The sequence below is a fragment of the Pyricularia grisea genome, chromosome VII (genome assembly GCF_004355905.1).
Source record: "Pyricularia grisea strain NI907 chromosome VII, whole genome shotgun sequence".
NCBI lineage: Eukaryota > Fungi > Ascomycota > Sordariomycetes > Magnaporthales > Pyriculariaceae > Pyricularia > Pyricularia grisea.
The window spans coordinates 2,487,754-2,505,685 of record NC_044975.1 but is presented as its reverse complement, the minus strand read 5'-3'; the positions used below and the strand labels follow the sequence as shown (position 1 = coordinate 2,505,685).

Here is a 17,932-nt window from a genome sequence, read left to right as displayed (position 1 = left end):
ATGAACAGGAAACGGTGACCAAGTATGGTAAGAACTAGCGATGTTGAGTCAAGTTTCAAACCCGGGGCGCATGGTGACAGGAAGACCCACGCCAAGGATGCGGACTGACTGTAAATGGGAAAGGAGGGATAGTGGGGTGTAACAAATGTGGTGTAGAAGCAATAAAATGTAACGCCCTTCGAAGTCAAATCTCGTGCTCGAGCAGGAGACAAGCACATGAGCCGGCAGTACAAAAGATGCGGTAATCGATTAGAGACTGTAGCGCCGCTTACATTTGCCCTTGTTGCGATATTGTTCGACGAAAAAAAGGAGGATGGAAGTACTCCGTAAAACGGAGCTCGAGGTAAGAGGCGATTAGCAGTTGACCCCTCCAAAAGCTCCTCAGTTGGCCGCGATAAGTGCTTGTAGATTCTGGAGTGGCTATCGGTACGTAACAGTCCACGGATAAAGATAAAACTCGAGGAAAGTAGTCGAAGCTTCCCGGGCGACTGTCACAAGCTTTGATATTTACGATTTGGCTAGCTGTCAAAAGGGGTGCATGAGGCTGTCGATTCGTGCAGGTGTATGCAGTCTCAGTGGCACGTGTAGCGCAGTAATTTGCCAAGACGCTTAGCCACGGAGATCCGAGCTGGGAAGTAAGTTGATTGATGCTGAACCGCGTTGGATTCTATATGCACCAAGAATCAAAAAGATGACAGATGGGTACCGAACTGCACGAGAATGGGGGCTTGAACTTTCAAGTATCCAGGTAGGCATTAACAGGAGTCGAGGTCAGCTGGCAATCGTGGGGGTCAGACGTGGGCTATCTTGGAAAGTGGCTGGTGCCCAAGCTTCCTAGTCTAGCCATCCTGAGATGAATGTAGTATATGACGACTCTCATGGTAAATACGATTACTGATAAGGAGAAGGGCAAATCTCATCTAAGGTCCGATGCGGTTGGATAAACATTTTTGAGCTCATTGATATCCAACAGATCTATGCAATGTAATAGAACCTGTAGATCGACGGTACAGCTGAGGTCTCGGTGTAGGGACGGTGTAGTCTAGGGTACATCTGCCCCGAGCTGCGGCGAAATCGTTCACGACATTGTGCAGTGGATAAGAAGGATACCATGACAAGTTAAACATTGTAGCAAATTAGAATAGGTCACAATATTTGTCGCAGTGTTGCTGATTGCCGCTGTTAGTTTATTGCAACCCAAGGAGTCAAGGACCACCATACAAATTGATGATGCTCCCAAATCCGAAAGAAACGACGAAACTGATCCCCCATGACAGTGTCTGCACGTGATTTGGGCCACTTTCTGGCCCACTCCAGGAAGTGTGGGGCTGCCGCGGCCTTAGTAGGGCACGAAATTTTGCTCACGCACGACGGTCCCCTCTTATGCCCTCAAGTCAAGCAAACAGACGCCACGCCTAGATTCTTGTCACAAATCGTGAAAAGGTAAGCCATTTCTTTACGACACTTTTGAAAACGATCATCACGACGACGATACCCTCGACCTCCTCACCACACTTTCGCTCACATCAACGCCTACTAGCCGCCAAAAATGGGTGATATCAGCATCGTCGCTGCCCAGTGGCCTCAGGTCGAGGTCGGCCGCGTTCTCCTCATCAACGACGGCCCCAACGCTGGCAAGCTTGCCACCATTGTCGAGATCATCGACCACAAGCGCGTACGTGGAAAGGTCCCCCGGATTTGTTGGTGCGGTGGTGGAAGTTGGAAGTTGCCGTGATCGGCGATTCTGGGAACAAAAGATGTTACAACAATCCAGAACTAACATGCAACTACGGCAATTGCAGGTCCTCGTCGATGGGCCCTCCTCAGACTCCAACCTCGCCATTGCGAGACAATCCGTTCCCCTGAGCCAAGCCGTTCTCACCGGACACGTTATCCCCAACCTGCCCCGTGGTGCGCGGTCAGGAGCTGTCAAGGCTGCTTGGGAGAAGGCCGAGGTCGATTCGAAGTGGAAGAACAGCAACTGGGCCAAGAAGGCCGACCGCCAGGTCAGGAGGGGTGCCCTGACCGACTTCGACCGCTTCAAGGTCATGCGCCTCAAGAAGCGCGCCCGCTTCGAGGAGCGCAAGGCTCTGGCCAAGGTCAAGGCCTCGGCATAGACGACAACGACTTTGACGGAAGCATAAAAAGGAATCTTTGGGACTGTTTCGGCGTGGCTTGCATCGAGGGGACGGGCGTCAAATTAGAGCAGACTTGGAAGGAAAGGGGCTTTTTCGACGAGGTTTCGGTTTGCGGAAAACGGTTTTCACCTCTTGGAATGGATTGCATGATCATATCCAATCGGCATTAGGGCTATTGCGATTCTTTTGCACTTTTTTCGGGACGACCCTGTACAGTCACGATCATCTTACGAGATGACGTGTCGCGGCGTAAAATGAGGAAATCTTTTGAGCCAAAAACGACCGTTGGCGCTTGATATTGTGACAATCGGGGCGTTCGGGTGATACTGAAGGGATCCGGGCAGACTGATATACTCTGGAGCTACTATTCGTTTCGTTTGTGGATGTCTCGTCCTTCGAAAGCTCCCAAACAAAACAAAGCATTCTTACCTAATGATATCAAGAACACCACAATCCTGCACATAAATATGTCTGAATTGTAAAGAGTGAAAACTGCTATTGCCACTTGTCGTTTGATATGACTGAAGTTCTGCAGCAGATGTCCAAAACTCATCTAATAATTATGGTAGTCAAGTCTCCCCTTAGTTTACATTAGACATTCAAACGACCACGCAGCGTCTTCATTGGCTTTAATGTGCGATTGACTGTCCCTTACCTCCGCCTATATGCTCGTCACCTGAGGTGGGTAAGGTAGTGCGCACATTGCGGGTTGGTCGGTGGGTGGAGTTTTTGTGTGCATTGACCACCCGCGAAATTCTAGGGTTGTGAATTCTTCTGCCTCTGAGCACTTTGCGTCCCACATCTCAGTGTGCGCTTTGGAGTAACGACGAGACCAGTAACGCAGGGCGGTGATAATCAGAAACAGAGTAAGTGGAAAATTGCTGCAGAAATTACTGCTATTGAATCGAATTCACTTGAGAACGGCTTTTACATCTAAACCGTTGATCTGTGTCAGAAAAAGCTGTTAAATCGCAAGTGCTCTGAAGCAAATCAACCTACCTTACCTTACCTACCCACTTTCGAAATTTCGCCCTCTTTGTTCATTCTGTGAAAGTGGGCAAAGTTCAGGCTTTGCTTGACCCTTCAAATTCTACACTGAGCACCAAATTATACAACCCATTTCCGCTAACCAACCGCACCACCCCGCAATAGTCCCTCAAAATGGCCAACCCTAGAGTCGAAGAGCTTCCCGACGAGGAGCCCAAGAAGACCACCATCGACGAGCACGATGATGACAGCAGCTCCGACTCCGATGGCGAGGAGGAGACCAACCTCCCTGCCGGCTCGACCGCCGTCATCCACTCCCGTAACGAGAAGAAGGCTCGCAAGGCCATCGAGAAGCTGCACCTGATCCGTGTCGACGGCATCACCCGCGTTACCCTCCGCCGTCCCAAGAACGTAAGTCGACTGCATGGGAAGCTATAGTGGGATGTGTGCGTGTGCCAAGAGGTGGAAATGAGGAACAGTACAAGCGTCCTCCCAAGCTCTAGATGATATGCGGGGGAGCTTCAGGCCTGGTGCAATGGCTTTTTGGCTATGCGGTCTACATTTTGGTTCAAAGGCTGACTTATGAATTAGATTCTCTTTGTCATCAACAACCCCGAGGTCTACAAGTCGCCCAACAGCAGCACCTACATGTAAGTAGCACCCTCTAATAAGCTGTATTGCGAGTCGCGAGTTCCTTTGCTGACTCGCATTTACCATGACAGCGTCTTCGGTGAGGCCAAGATTGAGGACCTGAACGCCTCGGCCCAGGCTGCCGCTGCCCAGCAGCTCGCTTCCTCGGCTGGCCACGACCATGACCACGCCGGCCACAGCCACGGCGAGGCCGGCAAGGCCAGCGAGGGTGACGCCAAGAAGGAGGATGATGATGAGGACGAGGAGGTCGACGCCGACGGTATTGAGGACAAGGACATTGAGCTCGTCATGACCCAGGCCGGCGTCTCGCGCACAAAGGCCATTAAGGCTTTGAAGGAGAATGACAATGATATAGTCAACTCCATCATGGCTTTAAGCGTCTAGTCAAGGGGGAACGGTTTAGTTGCTAGTGTATCTTTGGGCTGAGGCTTTCGGCCGTGGATGAGCGTTTTCGTACGCCTCACAGGCATGTTTGATAGGAAGTCCGGGATTTATGTGGCTCATGACCAAAACGACCATGAAACAGCAATGAAAAAAAAAGCATGGCTGAATTCTTTTGGCAATCTTGATTATCCTGATGGTGACGATGACGAAAGAGCTTTACATACTAAGTCACTCACGGTACTGTTACGTAGGGATGTACATGCACTCTACCTGTTTTCACACTCTGGTTTTCTACAATCTCTGCCAATTGATGTTGACAAGCTTCGATTTCCTATGTTCAACATACCTATGAATTGATCCGATCTATCGTTCAAAGCGAGACACTCGGTCTTGGTTTATTGTTGATAGCTTGAATGACTAAACCTGCAAATGGCGTGGATTCTGGTCGATCTATCACGTGATGAGTGGATCACCCTGGCTTGTCCGAGTTTGCTGTAGGAACTTGGGCAAGCATCGTCGCGACAACGACGACTTCGTTTTCAATCTCCACTCCTTCAAACACGCACATCAACCGCAAAAATGGCCGCAGTAAGTTCTCCCGTACCAATTGGCATTCTGGAGCCTGTCTCTGGTGCTTTTAGACCGTCGTCGTCACACAATCGCTGCCCAGACTTCCCGTCGGTCAATCGCCAGCAACCACTCCCGAGAACGCCCGAGCTAATTTTGCCGAACCTCTCAAAAAAAACAGCGAAGCGCAGCTCTCAAGATCGACTGGGCCCAGGTCACCACGTCCCTGGGTCTCCGTGGCCAGACGGCCGCCTCGCTCCAGGCTTTCAAGAAGCGCAACGACGACGTGAGGCGCAAGGTTCAGCAGCTGTCCCAGCAGCCTACCCAGGTCGACTTTGCCCACTACCGCTCCGTCCTCAAGAACCAGGCCATCGTCGACGAGATCGAGAAGCGCTTCACCGCCTTCAAGCCCGCCACCTACGACGTCTCGCGCCAGCTCAAGGCCATCGACGCCTTCGAGGTTGAGGCCGTCAAGAACGCCGAAGCTACCAAGAACCAGGTCGACATGACCCTCAAGGACCTCCAGAAGACGCTCGAGAACATTGAGACTGCCAGGCCGTTCGAGGACCTCACTGTTGTATGTGGTGGCATTGATGGGTTGATGATGACACGCGTGTCTGTGTGGATACTGATGCTGTACTTTTATAGGACGAGGTTGCCGCTGCCGAGCCGTCGATTGACGAGAAGACCGCCAAGTTGGTCTCCAAGGGCCGCTGGCAGGTGCCTGGATACAAGGCAAGTTTTCAATTCCTTTTTTCACCCTGTATCCGACTGAGTTTTTAAATCCAAAGTTGCTAACATTTCCTACAGGAGAAATTCGGCGACCTGTCCGTGCTATAAGCATCTCGACCGCGACCTTGTTCCCTTTGTGTACTCTAGCATTGTAGATAGGCGAGATCGAACCGGCAGCATCGGAAAGGGGCCGACTAGACTATTTCTACAGAATTCTGCAATATCACGCCATATCTTTAATCACAGCCTAGCTACGGTGTCTATATTTTTTTGGTGGTCAGCTCCAGGATCTACCACCGGTAGCTGCAACTACTCATGGCTGTGAACGACTATGCAATGCTCTAAGCATAGCGATATCTCTCGGTTCTATCCTCAAGCGAGGCGAAAGGCTTTACGCAAAGAACAAATCTGCCTCCTCTTTGATCTATTACTGCATGCTTGTTGCTTGACCTTGTACTTGCACCATGATTTAACATTTAAGTGTCTTTACTGTCTGGTTGAAGATTCTCCTTGTTTTTGCTATTCAATAAAAGGTTAATGTTGAGGTGCGTTCATCTAGCTAGCATTCTACATACCCATCCCATACAAGGCAATATTTAGCATACCCTCATCCCATACCGGGGGCTGTCATGATAAACAGCTTCATGTGCGGGGCTCCGGCTGAATTCATTCAACCGCAGGTTGTGAACCATGAGATCGGTTCTTTTCAATCAAGTCATACCTAATAATACATGGGCGGCTTTTCAGACCACAAGCCTTATAGCAAAGCATATATCGCCGAATTATACAGGACGACATCAAAGACCAGCTGATACCTGCCGGCAGACCTATTCAGCGTGTTTACTGTGAAATCCCTCACTCAAGCTGCTTCTAGTGGAGGAATCCCACGACATCTCTCTTATTAGTCCCGGTGGGCTACTTATAGCTGACGGATTATCGCATCGACAACCTGTGTAGTCTATCCATCTTGTGTTGGAACAGCTCTCCTCAACCCGGCAGGTGTCTCAGATGGCGACTCGACGGGTTCCCGACTCTCTGATCCTCAAGACCGCACCACCATTGGACCCCGCATGGATAGCCTACGAGAAGTCAGATACGCCGTTCACGCCGCCAGACGACATACTCGAGCGGCAGAAATGGTATGCGGAGCGGTGCCGCTCCAGACACGCAGGCATCCTCGCCCCAGGCATGCCAGATCACCACCTGACGCAGGACATGGACATGCGGTGGCTTGAGGTGCCGACCTCTAACACAGACGAGGATCACAATATCCCCGTCCTCCAATATACGTCGCCACGCACCACTGCAGGCCCAGACACGGTCGTCGTCTACTACCACGGCGGCGGCCTCTTTGTAGGCGAGGCCGACAGTGAGGACCTCTCGTGCCGCAAGCTTGCCAAGAGCCCCTGCGTTGACGCCGTCTACTCGGTGGGATACCGGCTCATGCCCAAGCACCCAGCCAGCGTGTGCGTGTCGGACGCGATCGACGCCTTCCGCCACGTGGCAGAGGATCTGCACCCTGGCGCGCGCGTCGTGGTGGTGGGCAGCTCCAGCGGCGGCGAGCTGGCGGCGCTCGTGGCGCAGGCCGCCGCCGTCTCAGCCTCCCGGGACAGCGCGCCGCTCCTGCAAGGCGTGCTGCTCCGCGGGCCCGTGACCTCAGACGCCTTCACGGGGCTGGACCCGTACGTGCCCGAATCGGTGCGGCACATGCACACGAGCGTCGACGAGCCGTCGTTTGCCAACTCGATGCTGAGGCCATGGAAGAGGGCGGTGCCAAGGGATGGGTTGCCGCTCATGCCGCTCGAGGTCGGGGATGAGGTGCTCCGCGCCATGCCCCGGACCTGGGTGCAGGTCTGCACCAATGACGTGCTCTACTCTGACGGGTTGTGCTACGCCCGGAGGCTGGAGGATTGCGACGTCGACGTGAGGGTTGACGTCGTGGTGGGTTGGCCTCATACGTTTTGGCTCAAGGCGCCCGAGTTGGACGAGGCGAGGAAGGCGGATGAGAAGATGATGGAGGCGCTGAGTTGGGTTTGTGAGTAGATACCTACTTGGGCATCGGGATTATTTTCATTTGTTCCTACATAGCTGCATGAACTATGAGATTGTTTCAAGATCCAGTAGTGTGTAAACCCGAACTACAATAATCCGTTTGATTAAAAAATCAAAAAAAGTAGTGATAAATGCGCCTTCTATGTACTCGGACAATTTATTTTGAGACCACCCCTCTGCTGATCTCATCCAGTCGTTTGAACCTTTAACTACCTACCTACCAGACAACCAGCAAACAAATTGGAGGTCTTAATTCTATCTTTTCTTGCTTTCGCTTTTCTTCCCCGAAGAGTCGCTCTACTCACTCTAGCCGCCCCCCAATTTTATGAACGAACATGCTGTTGATGGGGAGCGAAAGACACTGTTCCTGGACTTTGTTAGGTCTCTGCTGCAGTGGGATCCGCAAAAACGGCCTTCGGCCCTTGAGGCGTACGCGCATCCCTGGTTGAAGGAGTTTCGAGAGGCAGTACTTGGGCCCGATGAAGAGGAATAAGGAAATCAAGGGCTTGACGGGCAAGACTTTCTCTTTTTGTTTCTTGTTTTCTTAGCATGAACGTTTGTAGCATCATATTTTACCCCTAATCCAACAGCGTCATGAATCACGGAGCTAGGTCCGCCAATCATAACGATAAAGACGAGAATTCCTCACCTACCCTGGGTTGGCCCAAATGAGCCCTGCGTCAGAAATAGTGCTTCGAGATAGAATATAGCAAACTAATGTAGTATAACGAACAGAAAACAGAGGAACCTTATCTACTTATTACTTACGTTTTCATAAAAATTTACATGGCGAGACTACTTTAGGTGAGCTCGAATGTGAATGATATACCTAGGCCCATAGCAAACGTGTACCAAATGCTATTTACCTTACTTAAGATTTGGAATTAACTACGTGGGCGGATTTCCTTGCGATGGTGATGCGCAAGGTATCATTAGTGGCGTATGATATCATCAGGGCAAACAATATTGTCATAATCGTCGTGTCCATAGTCCTCGAGGCTTGCAGGAGCTTTTCCGCATCACTGGGTGTCCCTCATCGGGGGAAAGAAATCTGCAGTTATACTGCAAGACGGGGCCATCCTCATCCGCATTTGATTGCTTTGTCCGCCTCCTTTTTTCCTTTCTCCTTTCCCCCCCTTTTTTCACCCCGCTTCCCGCAACTCATCTTGCACCCTGGCCATCTCCAGCATAAGCCTATACAGGTAGATGCCCTGATGCCTGGGCGACACGGCACGCTGGTACCACTCCCTCCCGGCGTCGGCTATGCTCCTCGACACCCGCTGACCCGTCGCCGTTGAGGTCAAGAACCGCACCAGCTCGGGCAGCTCCTCCATGCCGACGCTGACGGGCACGTAGTGCACCCAGGCCCGCAGGCGGTCGTCGTGCCACTCGCGAAAGATGGTCATCTTGAGCGGGACGCCGCGCGACGCCAGCAGCCGGTAGAAGCGGCCGCTGAAGCTGTTGCCGTCCACGTCGAGCGCGAACCGGTAGCGCAGCGCGCGGTCTTCTGGGTCCCGACGCCCGCGACTCCCGGTCGAGAAGAAGCGAGACATGGCGTCGCAGACTTTAGGGGGCTCGCAGCCGACGATGCGGGTCAAGGCGACGTCGAGGCGCGACGTGTCGACCGTGCCGCCGGTGGAGGTCTTGGCTCTGCCCGTGGCAAGGGCGACGAGCCGCTGGCGGTGGCCGTTGACCCACGTGTCGGCGGTCCAGTGTCCCCCCGTCGAGGATCCGGCCCAGTAGACGGCGTTCTTCTTGGCGCCCCAGGATCGGTCCGACCACGAGCTGTATAGGCTTGATTTGAGAGAGTAATGGGTGGCGGGGAAGAGGACGTCGGAGAAGGGGTAAGGGGCCGCGCGGGAAATCAGCGGGACTTGGGACGAAAGCCGCTGTAGTGTCGCTGGGCACATGACGAGGCCGTGCTGGGAGGCATACTCGGCATTTTGGCAAAGGTTCTTCTGCATCTTTGGGTTCCAGACAAATTCTTTTCCAGAGGGGAGGCTGGAGCTGTCGAGCATGATATCATGTGGCGGCGCCGTCTTTATTTGGGGAAACTCATCCCCTCGTTCCCGGCACGCCTCGGACACGGCCATGGCTATTGATTGGTGAGAGAGATCCGTCCACATGGGCTTTTCCCGAGTCTCGTCTGCACCGCCTTCGTCCCGTGTAGCTGCTTCTGTGCCTAACAGTACCGAAGGTTCGTCGAGAAAGTTGATGTACAGCTCGAGATCTGGAAGGAACCTGTGCGCATCACCCAACAGTCTGGTAAGAGGCTCGCTCCAAGCTCGACATCCGCTCCCGAACCTTCCGGCTGAAAACTTGCATATAGAGGTGGATTTAGTCTTGCTCTGCTGCTGGGCATCATGGACGCTCTGGTTAACCTGCTGGGCACTGTACTTTAGAAAGGGGTGGACACTCTCGGCGATTATGTCAAAGTCGTCAATAATGGGTGATCCGTTGGCAAGGGCATGGGCAACCCACTGGCGAAAGCCGGCAGGCGGTTCTCTGCGATAGCGCCGTCTGTATTCAGTCTCAGCATCGTCGGGGTTTCTCGACTGCCGGGCGAGGAGGGCTTTGAAATCTTGCTGTGCCTGTTGGTGTAGTTTTACCACGGGGTGATTATCCAATGCGCCTGGTGGATCATCAGGGATCGCTGGGGGGCGAAAGAGGTTGTCACTCAGGACGCCGTCAGAGAAATGGTTATAGGCTATAAAGACTATTGCAACGACTGCAATTGAAAGCCTTCTAGGGACTAGCACCCGCAGGATTGGTCGCATTGTTAGTGAGATGGGCAGTCAAGTTTGTAGGTATGTGACATAGTCTGTTGGGTGCACCTTGTGGTTTTGGGGAAGCATCTCAGGTACTGTGGGATTGATCTGAAAGGATTATCACTAGTGCACGGTAAAAGGGCGGACAAACGGCCCGTTCAATATCACTTCGTTACCTCTGGTGAACACGGCAGATCAAAATTTCATTCACTCGGTAAAAAAAGTGTAGTGTGTAATGTGTGGCAGTAAGTCTGAGATGTTGGTGCCTGGAAAGTCGATCCTTGTTTCCCCACCCCCAGAATTGCTTGCTTAGACGTATCTAACAATATAAGAAAGAGAGCTTTTTGTTTGGCTTCGCGGCATCGACATAACGGAGAATTTCCCCCGGGGAATCAGCGGATCGGCATGCATGCCAAGTAGAAAGGATCATATAGGCTACACAAAACCAAATTTTTGTAACGCCCAGCCGTGAATGATCTGCCTTCCTTATTTATCCGACCAATTATAAGCCTTGACCGAATGGGGGTGCTCCTATCCTTCCATGAGTTTCTACTAACTATGGTACAGAGGACAGTGCATATTATAAGCCGTTAAATAAAGGCAGTACGTAAATAATATTAACAACTGGAGGGGAACAGCAACGACTCTTGATACTGTAATCAAGCGCAGTGACATGTTGGGAGAGCATAAAAGACATTGAGACAGGCTCTGAATAATACAAGAAAGACTTAGCTGAGTAGGTACATACAGGGATAACTAACATACATAGTAGCCCCAAGCCCGTATGTATGACCTGATCATGTATAGTGGTCACTTGTGTTTAAAGATATCCGAACGTTTTAGATGTTGGTCCTCCACCATCACACCTACGCCGCACCTCATAATCCTGAAAGCCGACCTGGACCTAATTCGCTTCGCTCTTGTCTGACCACAGAGCTGAGTATCTACACATTTCGACTTGCAAGCCCGATTGCCCTCCCATTAGAGTCTGGTACATCTTTCAAGTGATCAGACTATTGTGTTGCCCTGCTTTTTGAATACGTATCGAACTGCGTCAACGGCGGAGATGATTACCTACCTATGGAGGTATGTCTTGTCGTTGTCAGGGGGATCACGTGCGTCTTGTCAGGGGGTGGCCCGTGCAGCATATGCTGACCCAAAAGCCCAGGAAGGGCATCTCATCACGTGCACGAGCTGACAAAACCGTACAAGTACCCCATTCCTCTGTCCTTATAGTTGCGCCCCGACGCCCTCGCATCGATAAGATTCTCCAGTAAGCTTGGATGCCATTTATGCGGTACAGGAGGACAGAGCCACTCGTAATGCCGTCGCTGATTAGTACAGGCTCGCGTTATTTCATAAAGCTGGAGGTGTCGACTGTGATTAAGCCCTAGACAAACGTATGCTTCAATGTTGAAGTAGAATAATCACGGATAGAATGAGAGAAACAAAGATGGAATATTCATTCTTTGTATTACAAAAAAGTATAATCAAGTCCGATCAATCGTTACTGAGGAGCTTCTCCACTGCCCACTTGACGGAAAAGTTACGCAAGTCTGAATAGTGCTGCCCAACCCCGACGAACAGCACAGGAACATTGGTCGCATGCACGATACTCACCAGTGTTCCAACCATGGTGCCGACTGTATCGCACTTGGAGATGATGAAACCATCCAGGGACCGGCCTGATCCGAAGGCTGCGTTGAAGTTGCGCGCTTGAGCGACCGAGTCCGTTCCGACGAGGGCCTGTGAACGAGATCTGAGTTAGTGCTGAGAAACGAAAAGAGCATTACAAGCCAACACGGTTTGGTCATGGTCGTCTTGCTTACCTCTCCAACCATCAAAACCTTGTCCGGTTGCGCAAACTTGGCAAACTTCTCCAGTGACGACATGAGCCTCTGGTCGTTATGCCTCCTTCCTGCCGTGTCGATGAGCACGACATCAAACCCTTCCTGTGCAGCATGGGTCACGGCATCCTTGGCCACAGCAGCCGCATCCTTGCCGTATCCCTTCTGGTAAAGCTCGACTTGACCACCCTCACGTGTGGTGAGCTCCTTGAGGTTGCGCACGTGAACGGCCAACTGCTCGACTGCACCGGACCGGAAGGTATCTCCAGCCGCGATGAGGACCTTGTACTTGTTCTGCAGAAGGAAGAAGCAAATCTTGGAAAGGTTGGTGGACTTTCCGACTCCGTTGACACCCACGATAGACATGACGTATGGTCGCGGTTTCCGGAGAGATGTTACGGGAGGTTGTGTGACCGCGTCGATCTCACGTAGGAGGTCGAGCGAAGACGTTGGAGTCAACATCCGTGTGAGAGATGCCTCCATTGCGGCCTGTACCCGAGTATTTATGCCTGTGAATTGTGAGTGCACAACGTCAGTATAAGTGTACGGATATGTAATGTAAAGCTGCTGCACATGGGGACATACTCTCAAAGCTCCCCGTCTTGACTCCGACGAGCTCCTTCTCAACGCCCTCGCATAGCCTGACGGCGGCCTCGCGAGCTACGTTCTTGCGCAGTAAATGATCTTCCATGCCCTTCATGGCTTTGTCCAGATCTTCCCGGGTCAATACCTTGCCTCCGACGACGTTCCTGAATAAACCCCCTATCGTGCTGAGACTAGACCCAATAAGTCCAGCATCCTGTTTGGCTGAAGAGTTTGCCTGGGCTTTGTTCTTCTCCGATTCCAGAATAGAATGCACCTCGTCGCCCAACTCCCTGAGCACGAATTTGCCCTTGGTCTTGGTGCCCCATGTAGCGGCGTCAACCTCTTCCAGAGCAGAAGACCTGCCCACTCCGTCATCAATGTCGCTGGCAGCATTCGTCTGGGAATAATCCAACTGCACATCATCGTCTTCTGTTGCCAGACCGTCGGCATCCCACTTTCTCCCCTTCTTCCCGGTCGCTTTAGACTTGGCTTTCCGCGCCGGTGAAGTCTCATCTCCAGATGTGTTGGCCGACTGAGCCTTGCGCGCCCTGCGCGACATCTTCGCCAGCGGGCCAGCCTTGGCGACGAGGAGGTGGTTTGCGCCGCTGCCAGGGGTGGCGGGGCGTGAGCCAGTCGGGGATGCGACGGGACTCGAATCGACCGACTTGTCCTGGGCGGCGGCGCCGGCGCGGTTGCCCCGATGGTGTAGCCCCGGCGCCGACGGTAGTGGTGGTTCCTCGCCGAGATTGCCGGACACGAAAGCATCCTCGAGGGGTCGCGCAGTGTCAGAACCCCTGGACTCCTTTGCACCCTCGAGCTCCTTGACCTGCTGGTTGAAATAATCGTCGAACCCGGCGCAGTCTACAATCGTCGTGTTGGGCTTGGTCAACTGTTCGCCGTACAGGTTGACGAATATGGTGCGGATGTTGTCGACGAGCTTGTCGATCCATGATAGGTGGAAGAGAGATCGATATACAGCAACGAAGATTAGGCCGAGCTCCTTGACAAATGCCCACCGCAGGGTGTGGCTGTCGGTTCGATAAGGTGGGTTGGATGAAGCCGAAGTGCTCTCGCGTGTGCTACCGGCGCCGGCTTTCTCTTCTATAAAGACATCCGAGATAAAGCTATTAATGACTGAGGGACTGACCGGGGTCAGAGTTCGCGACCAGAGCACCACTCCCGTTGTGGTGACAATTTCGAATGTGTCGAGCATGGTGGCGTTGTTAGTGTTGCCTTGACGGCGATGAATCGATATCCAGGGTCCTTGACAGTGGCAGTTTGTTCCGACAAACCCGACCAGAGAGGTTGCGCAAGGAACAGATGGCCGATTTGATGACGAGATCGGACAGCCAAAGATGCAATATGAAATTGGGTGTCACTGCCACGACATGGAAGTGGGAAAACCAATTGGGGTAAGTTGAACCCCAACCTTCAAGGGTTGCGCGCGATAAGGCTGAGTTATTGGTTATCGGGGCCAGGCGCTGTCATGTCAAGCCGTGCGCGACACAGTGTCATATCACAGCTTTGCGGTTAGCGGGCACAGGATGCTTGTTGAGGACAGCTTCGATCCATTTTCCGAACTTCCTTGGACTCTAGGCCCATTTCATCAGCTCCATCATTTCAAATCGGCCGTTTGCGCGCGAACAACTTGGCGATACGCTACGGCGATAAACCACCCAAAAACATACCAGCTCTAATTTTGAACGGCTGATTCTTCGACCTCATCTCACAAAATACAAAACTGACCCTTTCGGCCCTCACACAAGATGCAGCGGCCGCAGGCATACGGGCAGTCGCCCCCTCTACACCACCCGGTACCCCAGCATGTCTCGACCGTGCCACAGCTCCGATCTCCTCCCCCGCCAGTATCACAATCCTCGCAAGGTGGTCAGGGCTACGGCGGCAGCCCATACCCTCAGCAGCAAGGTGGCGCCGGCCCGCAGAACATGTTTGGGCAGTACGGGCAGTTTATGAACGATCCGGCAGCGCAGGTGGCGGCACACTTTGGAAGCACGGCGTTTCGACAGGGACAGGAGCTCATTGACCAGAATGTGTGTTGATTCTTGCCCCAAGTCTTCATTGCTTGGCCTGATGCAAGCAATCGAAAACGAGGGGTGTGGTGCTGACTGTCAACCAGATAAACCGGTACCTGAGTGTGCACTTGCTTAAACACTACTTCAACGTTACAAACTCTTATGTCATCAACAAAATCTACTTGGTTCTTTTCCCCTGGAGGCACAAGCCCTGGTCGCGCAAGCCAGCTATGGGCCCTGGTGGACAAGAGGGGTATTTGCCGCCGAGAGACGACGTCAACAGTCCAGACATGTATATTCCTGGTTGGTGCTTCTTGCCCCCGCGATGCTGGTGAACTATACTGATGCACAGCCTTAGTAATGTCTCTGGTGACATATATCCTTCTCTCGACCGCAATTGCTGGTCTCAGGGGACAGTTCCAACCGGAACTTCTCGGAAACACAGCAGGAACGGCGCTCATAGTGGTTGCTGCTGAAATCATTATCCTGAAGCTTGGGTGCTACATCATGAGCATATCCAACAATTCGCAACTACTGGACCTGGTCGCCTACTCCGGGTACAAATTCGTCGGTGTTATTGTTACTGTCGCCGTTGCTGAGGTTATGAACGGCGGCAAAGGCACCGGCGGATGGTCTGGCTGGTCTGTATTCATTTACACATTCTTGGCCAACTCACTGTTCTTGGTAAGTCGCATCAAACCCTATATTTGCCTAAAATCCCTTGCCTAGTGGCTGTCTGAAATGCTGACAAGACTGCAGATGAGGTCGTTGAAGTACGTTCTGCTGCCTGAAAACGCCGACAACAGCAGGATGCAGACAGACACACGCGCCAAGAGGAACCAGCGGACGCAGTTCTTGTTCTTCTACTCATATGTGGTACAGCTTTTCTTCATGTGGATCTTGTCTAGACCATGAAAGGTCATAACTGTCGGAAGGAATTGGCCGTTTCAGCAAAAAAATCTTTGACCTGTCGTAGGATGTGCGAGCAGAGTGAACCTATGACTAGAATAGTCAGTCTAGACTAGATGAGGCAGAGTATTTATCTTGTCCGTCTCGAACTGTAGGGATCCGATGGATTTAGCATTAGAAAGCAAAAAACCAAAGACCCTGAATGAACAAGCCTCAAAAGATGATATCCTTGACCGCCTCCAGTTCGTTGAAAATCATAGAATAATGTGCATTAATATGGGCTTGACGAAACTTGGCGTCCCAGGTGCAGAGTGCAGGGTAGGCCCATGGTTCATTTCTCCAATCCAGTTAACCACGAATTTGCGGGGTTATGAGGTGTCCGCATCGTGTTTTTGGAACCTTACTGCCAAGCAGATAAGAGGTGGTATCTGTCGCCCTAAACATTTATTCGGTTTCGTAGCGTGTCTGCGTTTGTTGTCCTTGGATACTTTTTCTTCTTAAACTCGGAACTAGCGCGAACGTTGATCCCGAATAGTTCTCGTTTTGTGTTGCAGGACTTGGTGTGGTAGTTGAAAGTTGAGAGAAGACAGGTTTACAAGCCGATCTGTTTCTGCATCTCTACTTGGTACCTCCACAAGGCAGGCTTCATCTCATTTACACGCACCGTCATCCCCACAAGCGATCATGGCAGTTCCTCCCATAGTGCAGGCGACGCTTCAGTCGTCGGTCCTGGCGGCTGTCGCAAACCTGCTTGCTCAAGCACTTACCGCCTTTAGGGAAGAGGTGAGCATCGGTTGCGTTCTCGTTTGCCCGGAGAGTTCAAGGAGCTGATATATGTACCCTCAGGACAAACTTGTCGTCGACTGGATCCCAGTTTTCCAGTTTGTACTCTACTCGGTCCTCAGTACACCGCCCAACTTCATGTGGTAAGTCAATGTTGCACACAAATGCGAGACCCCCCCAGGTGTCAAATGAAAACAACTGGTCGTAAATCATACACATCACATGATCTGAACCTAGCTAGTTTCTCGGGTCACTAGGATCACCCGGATCACTCGGATCACTGCCCAGGCTAACATCAACACTCCAATCCCAGGCAAGACTTTATCGAGTCAACCTTTCCGGCCACCAAGAAGGTCGTTCCTACCACCGAGGCCGTCACCGGAGCCTCGGCCAAGGATGAGAAGGCCCTCGACCGCACCGCCAAGGCGGGACAGCTGGTTGAGCCGGTGCCGAAGCTCAACATGAAGAACACCATTATCAAGCTGATTCTGGACCAGACGATCGGATCTGCGGTCAACACGCTCATGTTCTCCGTCTTCTTCCACTCGGTCCAGATGGCCATGGCCCACCGGCCGCACGGCGCCGAGCACAGCATGATGTTCCTGATGCGCAGCTTTGCGCGCAGCGGCAAGGACGACAGACCGGCGCTCGACTTCACGGCCGTCCGGTGGGACGAGGTGATGCCCAAGGCCAAGGCCGAGTTCATGCCGCTCCTGTCGGCCGGCTGGAGGCTCTGGCCCTTGGTCAGCCTGATCAACTTTGCCTTTGTGCAGACGGTCGAGATGAGGAACCTGGTGGGAGGATTGGCTGGTATCGCCTGGGGCATCTACGTCAGCCTGTTCACGGCCGGTAATTGAGGTGGTTTTGCACTGGGAGAGTGCATTCAACTGGCTCAGTCTCGATTGGTCGATGGGGCATTATTCTTCTGTCCTTTCTTTTGAGACAGCTGAGTGGTTTACGAGGAAGATTGATTGATAGATGGATCCAGCTTTTGATGACATGATTTCGTTCAGTTTTCATGACGTATTTTGGGGAGTGTTTTTCGTTTAATACGAAGAACACCCTTGCGTACCCTGGATAGACAGGATTGAATGCCAGCGTATAGACATCATAAATTTAGCTTGTGCAGGCATTACGAATAGTCGTACGTTGACCTGCTCGAGGCATCCAATCATCAACAAACAAGAAAGAAAAAGCAAGCAAATAAAACCTGATTGGTGTGGCTGTTGGGCAACGGTACAGGTAGGAACCTTTACCTTATGTTTATAGGCAGTCTAGAACTAGTTCTAGTGTTTTAGGACGGACATTATTCCGATTTGTAGCTTGAGCAGGTTTGCTGCAAATGCATGCTAAGCCAGATGTCCACCTCAGACAATGGTAATTCGTTGAAATACCTATTCACGTGGTCAGTTTGGAAAAAAAAAGTTTCACACTAGGTACAGGCATAAAGCAGTGAGTGGAGGTCAAGCTCTCGCGAAATTTCGGGCATGCTACCT

The 17,932-nt window shown here is 52.0% G+C and overlaps 7 protein-coding genes across 7 annotated transcripts; 5 read left to right on the top strand and 2 right to left on the bottom strand.

The window, feature by feature from the left end:
• Positions 1-1,379: 1,379 nt before the first annotated feature.
• Positions 1,380-2,601, top strand: PgNI_10751 (uncharacterized protein). Its single transcript, XM_031130724.1, has 3 exons — positions 1,380-1,443; positions 1,541-1,675; positions 1,803-2,601. The coding sequence occupies exons 2-3, from the start codon at positions 1,550-1,552 to the stop codon at positions 2,115-2,117; spliced, it is 441 nt and encodes a 146-aa protein (XP_030980331.1). The 5' UTR covers positions 1,380-1,443; positions 1,541-1,549; the 3' UTR covers positions 2,118-2,601.
• Positions 2,602-2,748: 147 nt separating this feature from the next.
• On the top strand, positions 2,749-4,398 carry PgNI_10750 (uncharacterized protein). The gene is made up of 4 exons (XM_031130723.1): positions 2,749-3,004; positions 3,291-3,536; positions 3,717-3,775; positions 3,848-4,398. The coding sequence occupies exons 2-4, from the start codon at positions 3,300-3,302 to the stop codon at positions 4,158-4,160; spliced, it is 609 nt and encodes a 202-aa protein (XP_030980110.1). The 5' UTR covers positions 2,749-3,004; positions 3,291-3,299; the 3' UTR covers positions 4,161-4,398.
• Positions 4,399-4,589: 191 nt separating this feature from the next.
• Positions 4,590-8,004, top strand: PgNI_10749 (uncharacterized protein; the record flags this gene model as incomplete). The annotated part of the gene is given in 6 exon segments (XM_031130722.1): positions 4,590-4,647; positions 4,659-4,748; positions 4,919-5,304; positions 5,376-5,447; positions 6,417-7,490; positions 7,822-8,004. 6 exon segments carry the CDS (start codon positions 4,590-4,592, stop codon positions 8,002-8,004), a joined length of 1,863 nt encoding a protein of 620 aa, XP_030979780.1.
• A 649-nt stretch (positions 8,005-8,653) lies between these two features.
• Positions 8,654-10,288, bottom strand: PgNI_10748 (uncharacterized protein; the record flags this gene model as incomplete). The annotated part of the gene is made up of 1 exon (XM_031130721.1): positions 8,654-10,288. The coding sequence occupies one exon, from the start codon at positions 10,286-10,288 to the stop codon at positions 8,654-8,656; it is 1,635 nt and encodes a 544-aa protein (XP_030980215.1).
• A 1,453-nt stretch (positions 10,289-11,741) lies between these two features.
• PgNI_10747 (uncharacterized protein) lies at positions 11,742-14,090 on the bottom strand. The gene is made up of 3 exons (XM_031130720.1): positions 12,712-14,090; positions 12,109-12,635; positions 11,742-12,025 (listed from the first exon to the last, which is right to left on the bottom strand). Exons 1-3 carry the CDS (start codon positions 13,922-13,924, stop codon positions 11,780-11,782), a joined length of 1,986 nt encoding a protein of 661 aa, XP_030979563.1. The 5' UTR covers positions 13,925-14,090; the 3' UTR covers positions 11,742-11,779.
• Positions 14,091-14,311: 221 nt separating this feature from the next.
• On the top strand, positions 14,312-15,879 carry PgNI_10746 (uncharacterized protein). The gene is made up of 4 exons (XM_031130719.1): positions 14,312-14,762; positions 14,849-15,047; positions 15,103-15,428; positions 15,504-15,879. The coding sequence occupies exons 1-4, from the start codon at positions 14,478-14,480 to the stop codon at positions 15,657-15,659; spliced, it is 966 nt and encodes a 321-aa protein (XP_030979564.1). The 5' UTR covers positions 14,312-14,477; the 3' UTR covers positions 15,660-15,879.
• A 200-nt stretch (positions 15,880-16,079) lies between these two features.
• PgNI_10745 (uncharacterized protein) lies at positions 16,080-17,664 on the top strand. The gene is made up of 3 exons (XM_031130718.1): positions 16,080-16,436; positions 16,500-16,579; positions 16,750-17,664. The coding sequence occupies exons 1-3, from the start codon at positions 16,338-16,340 to the stop codon at positions 17,291-17,293; spliced, it is 723 nt and encodes a 240-aa protein (XP_030979561.1). The 5' UTR covers positions 16,080-16,337; the 3' UTR covers positions 17,294-17,664.
• The last annotated feature ends 268 nt before the right edge of the window (positions 17,665-17,932 follow it).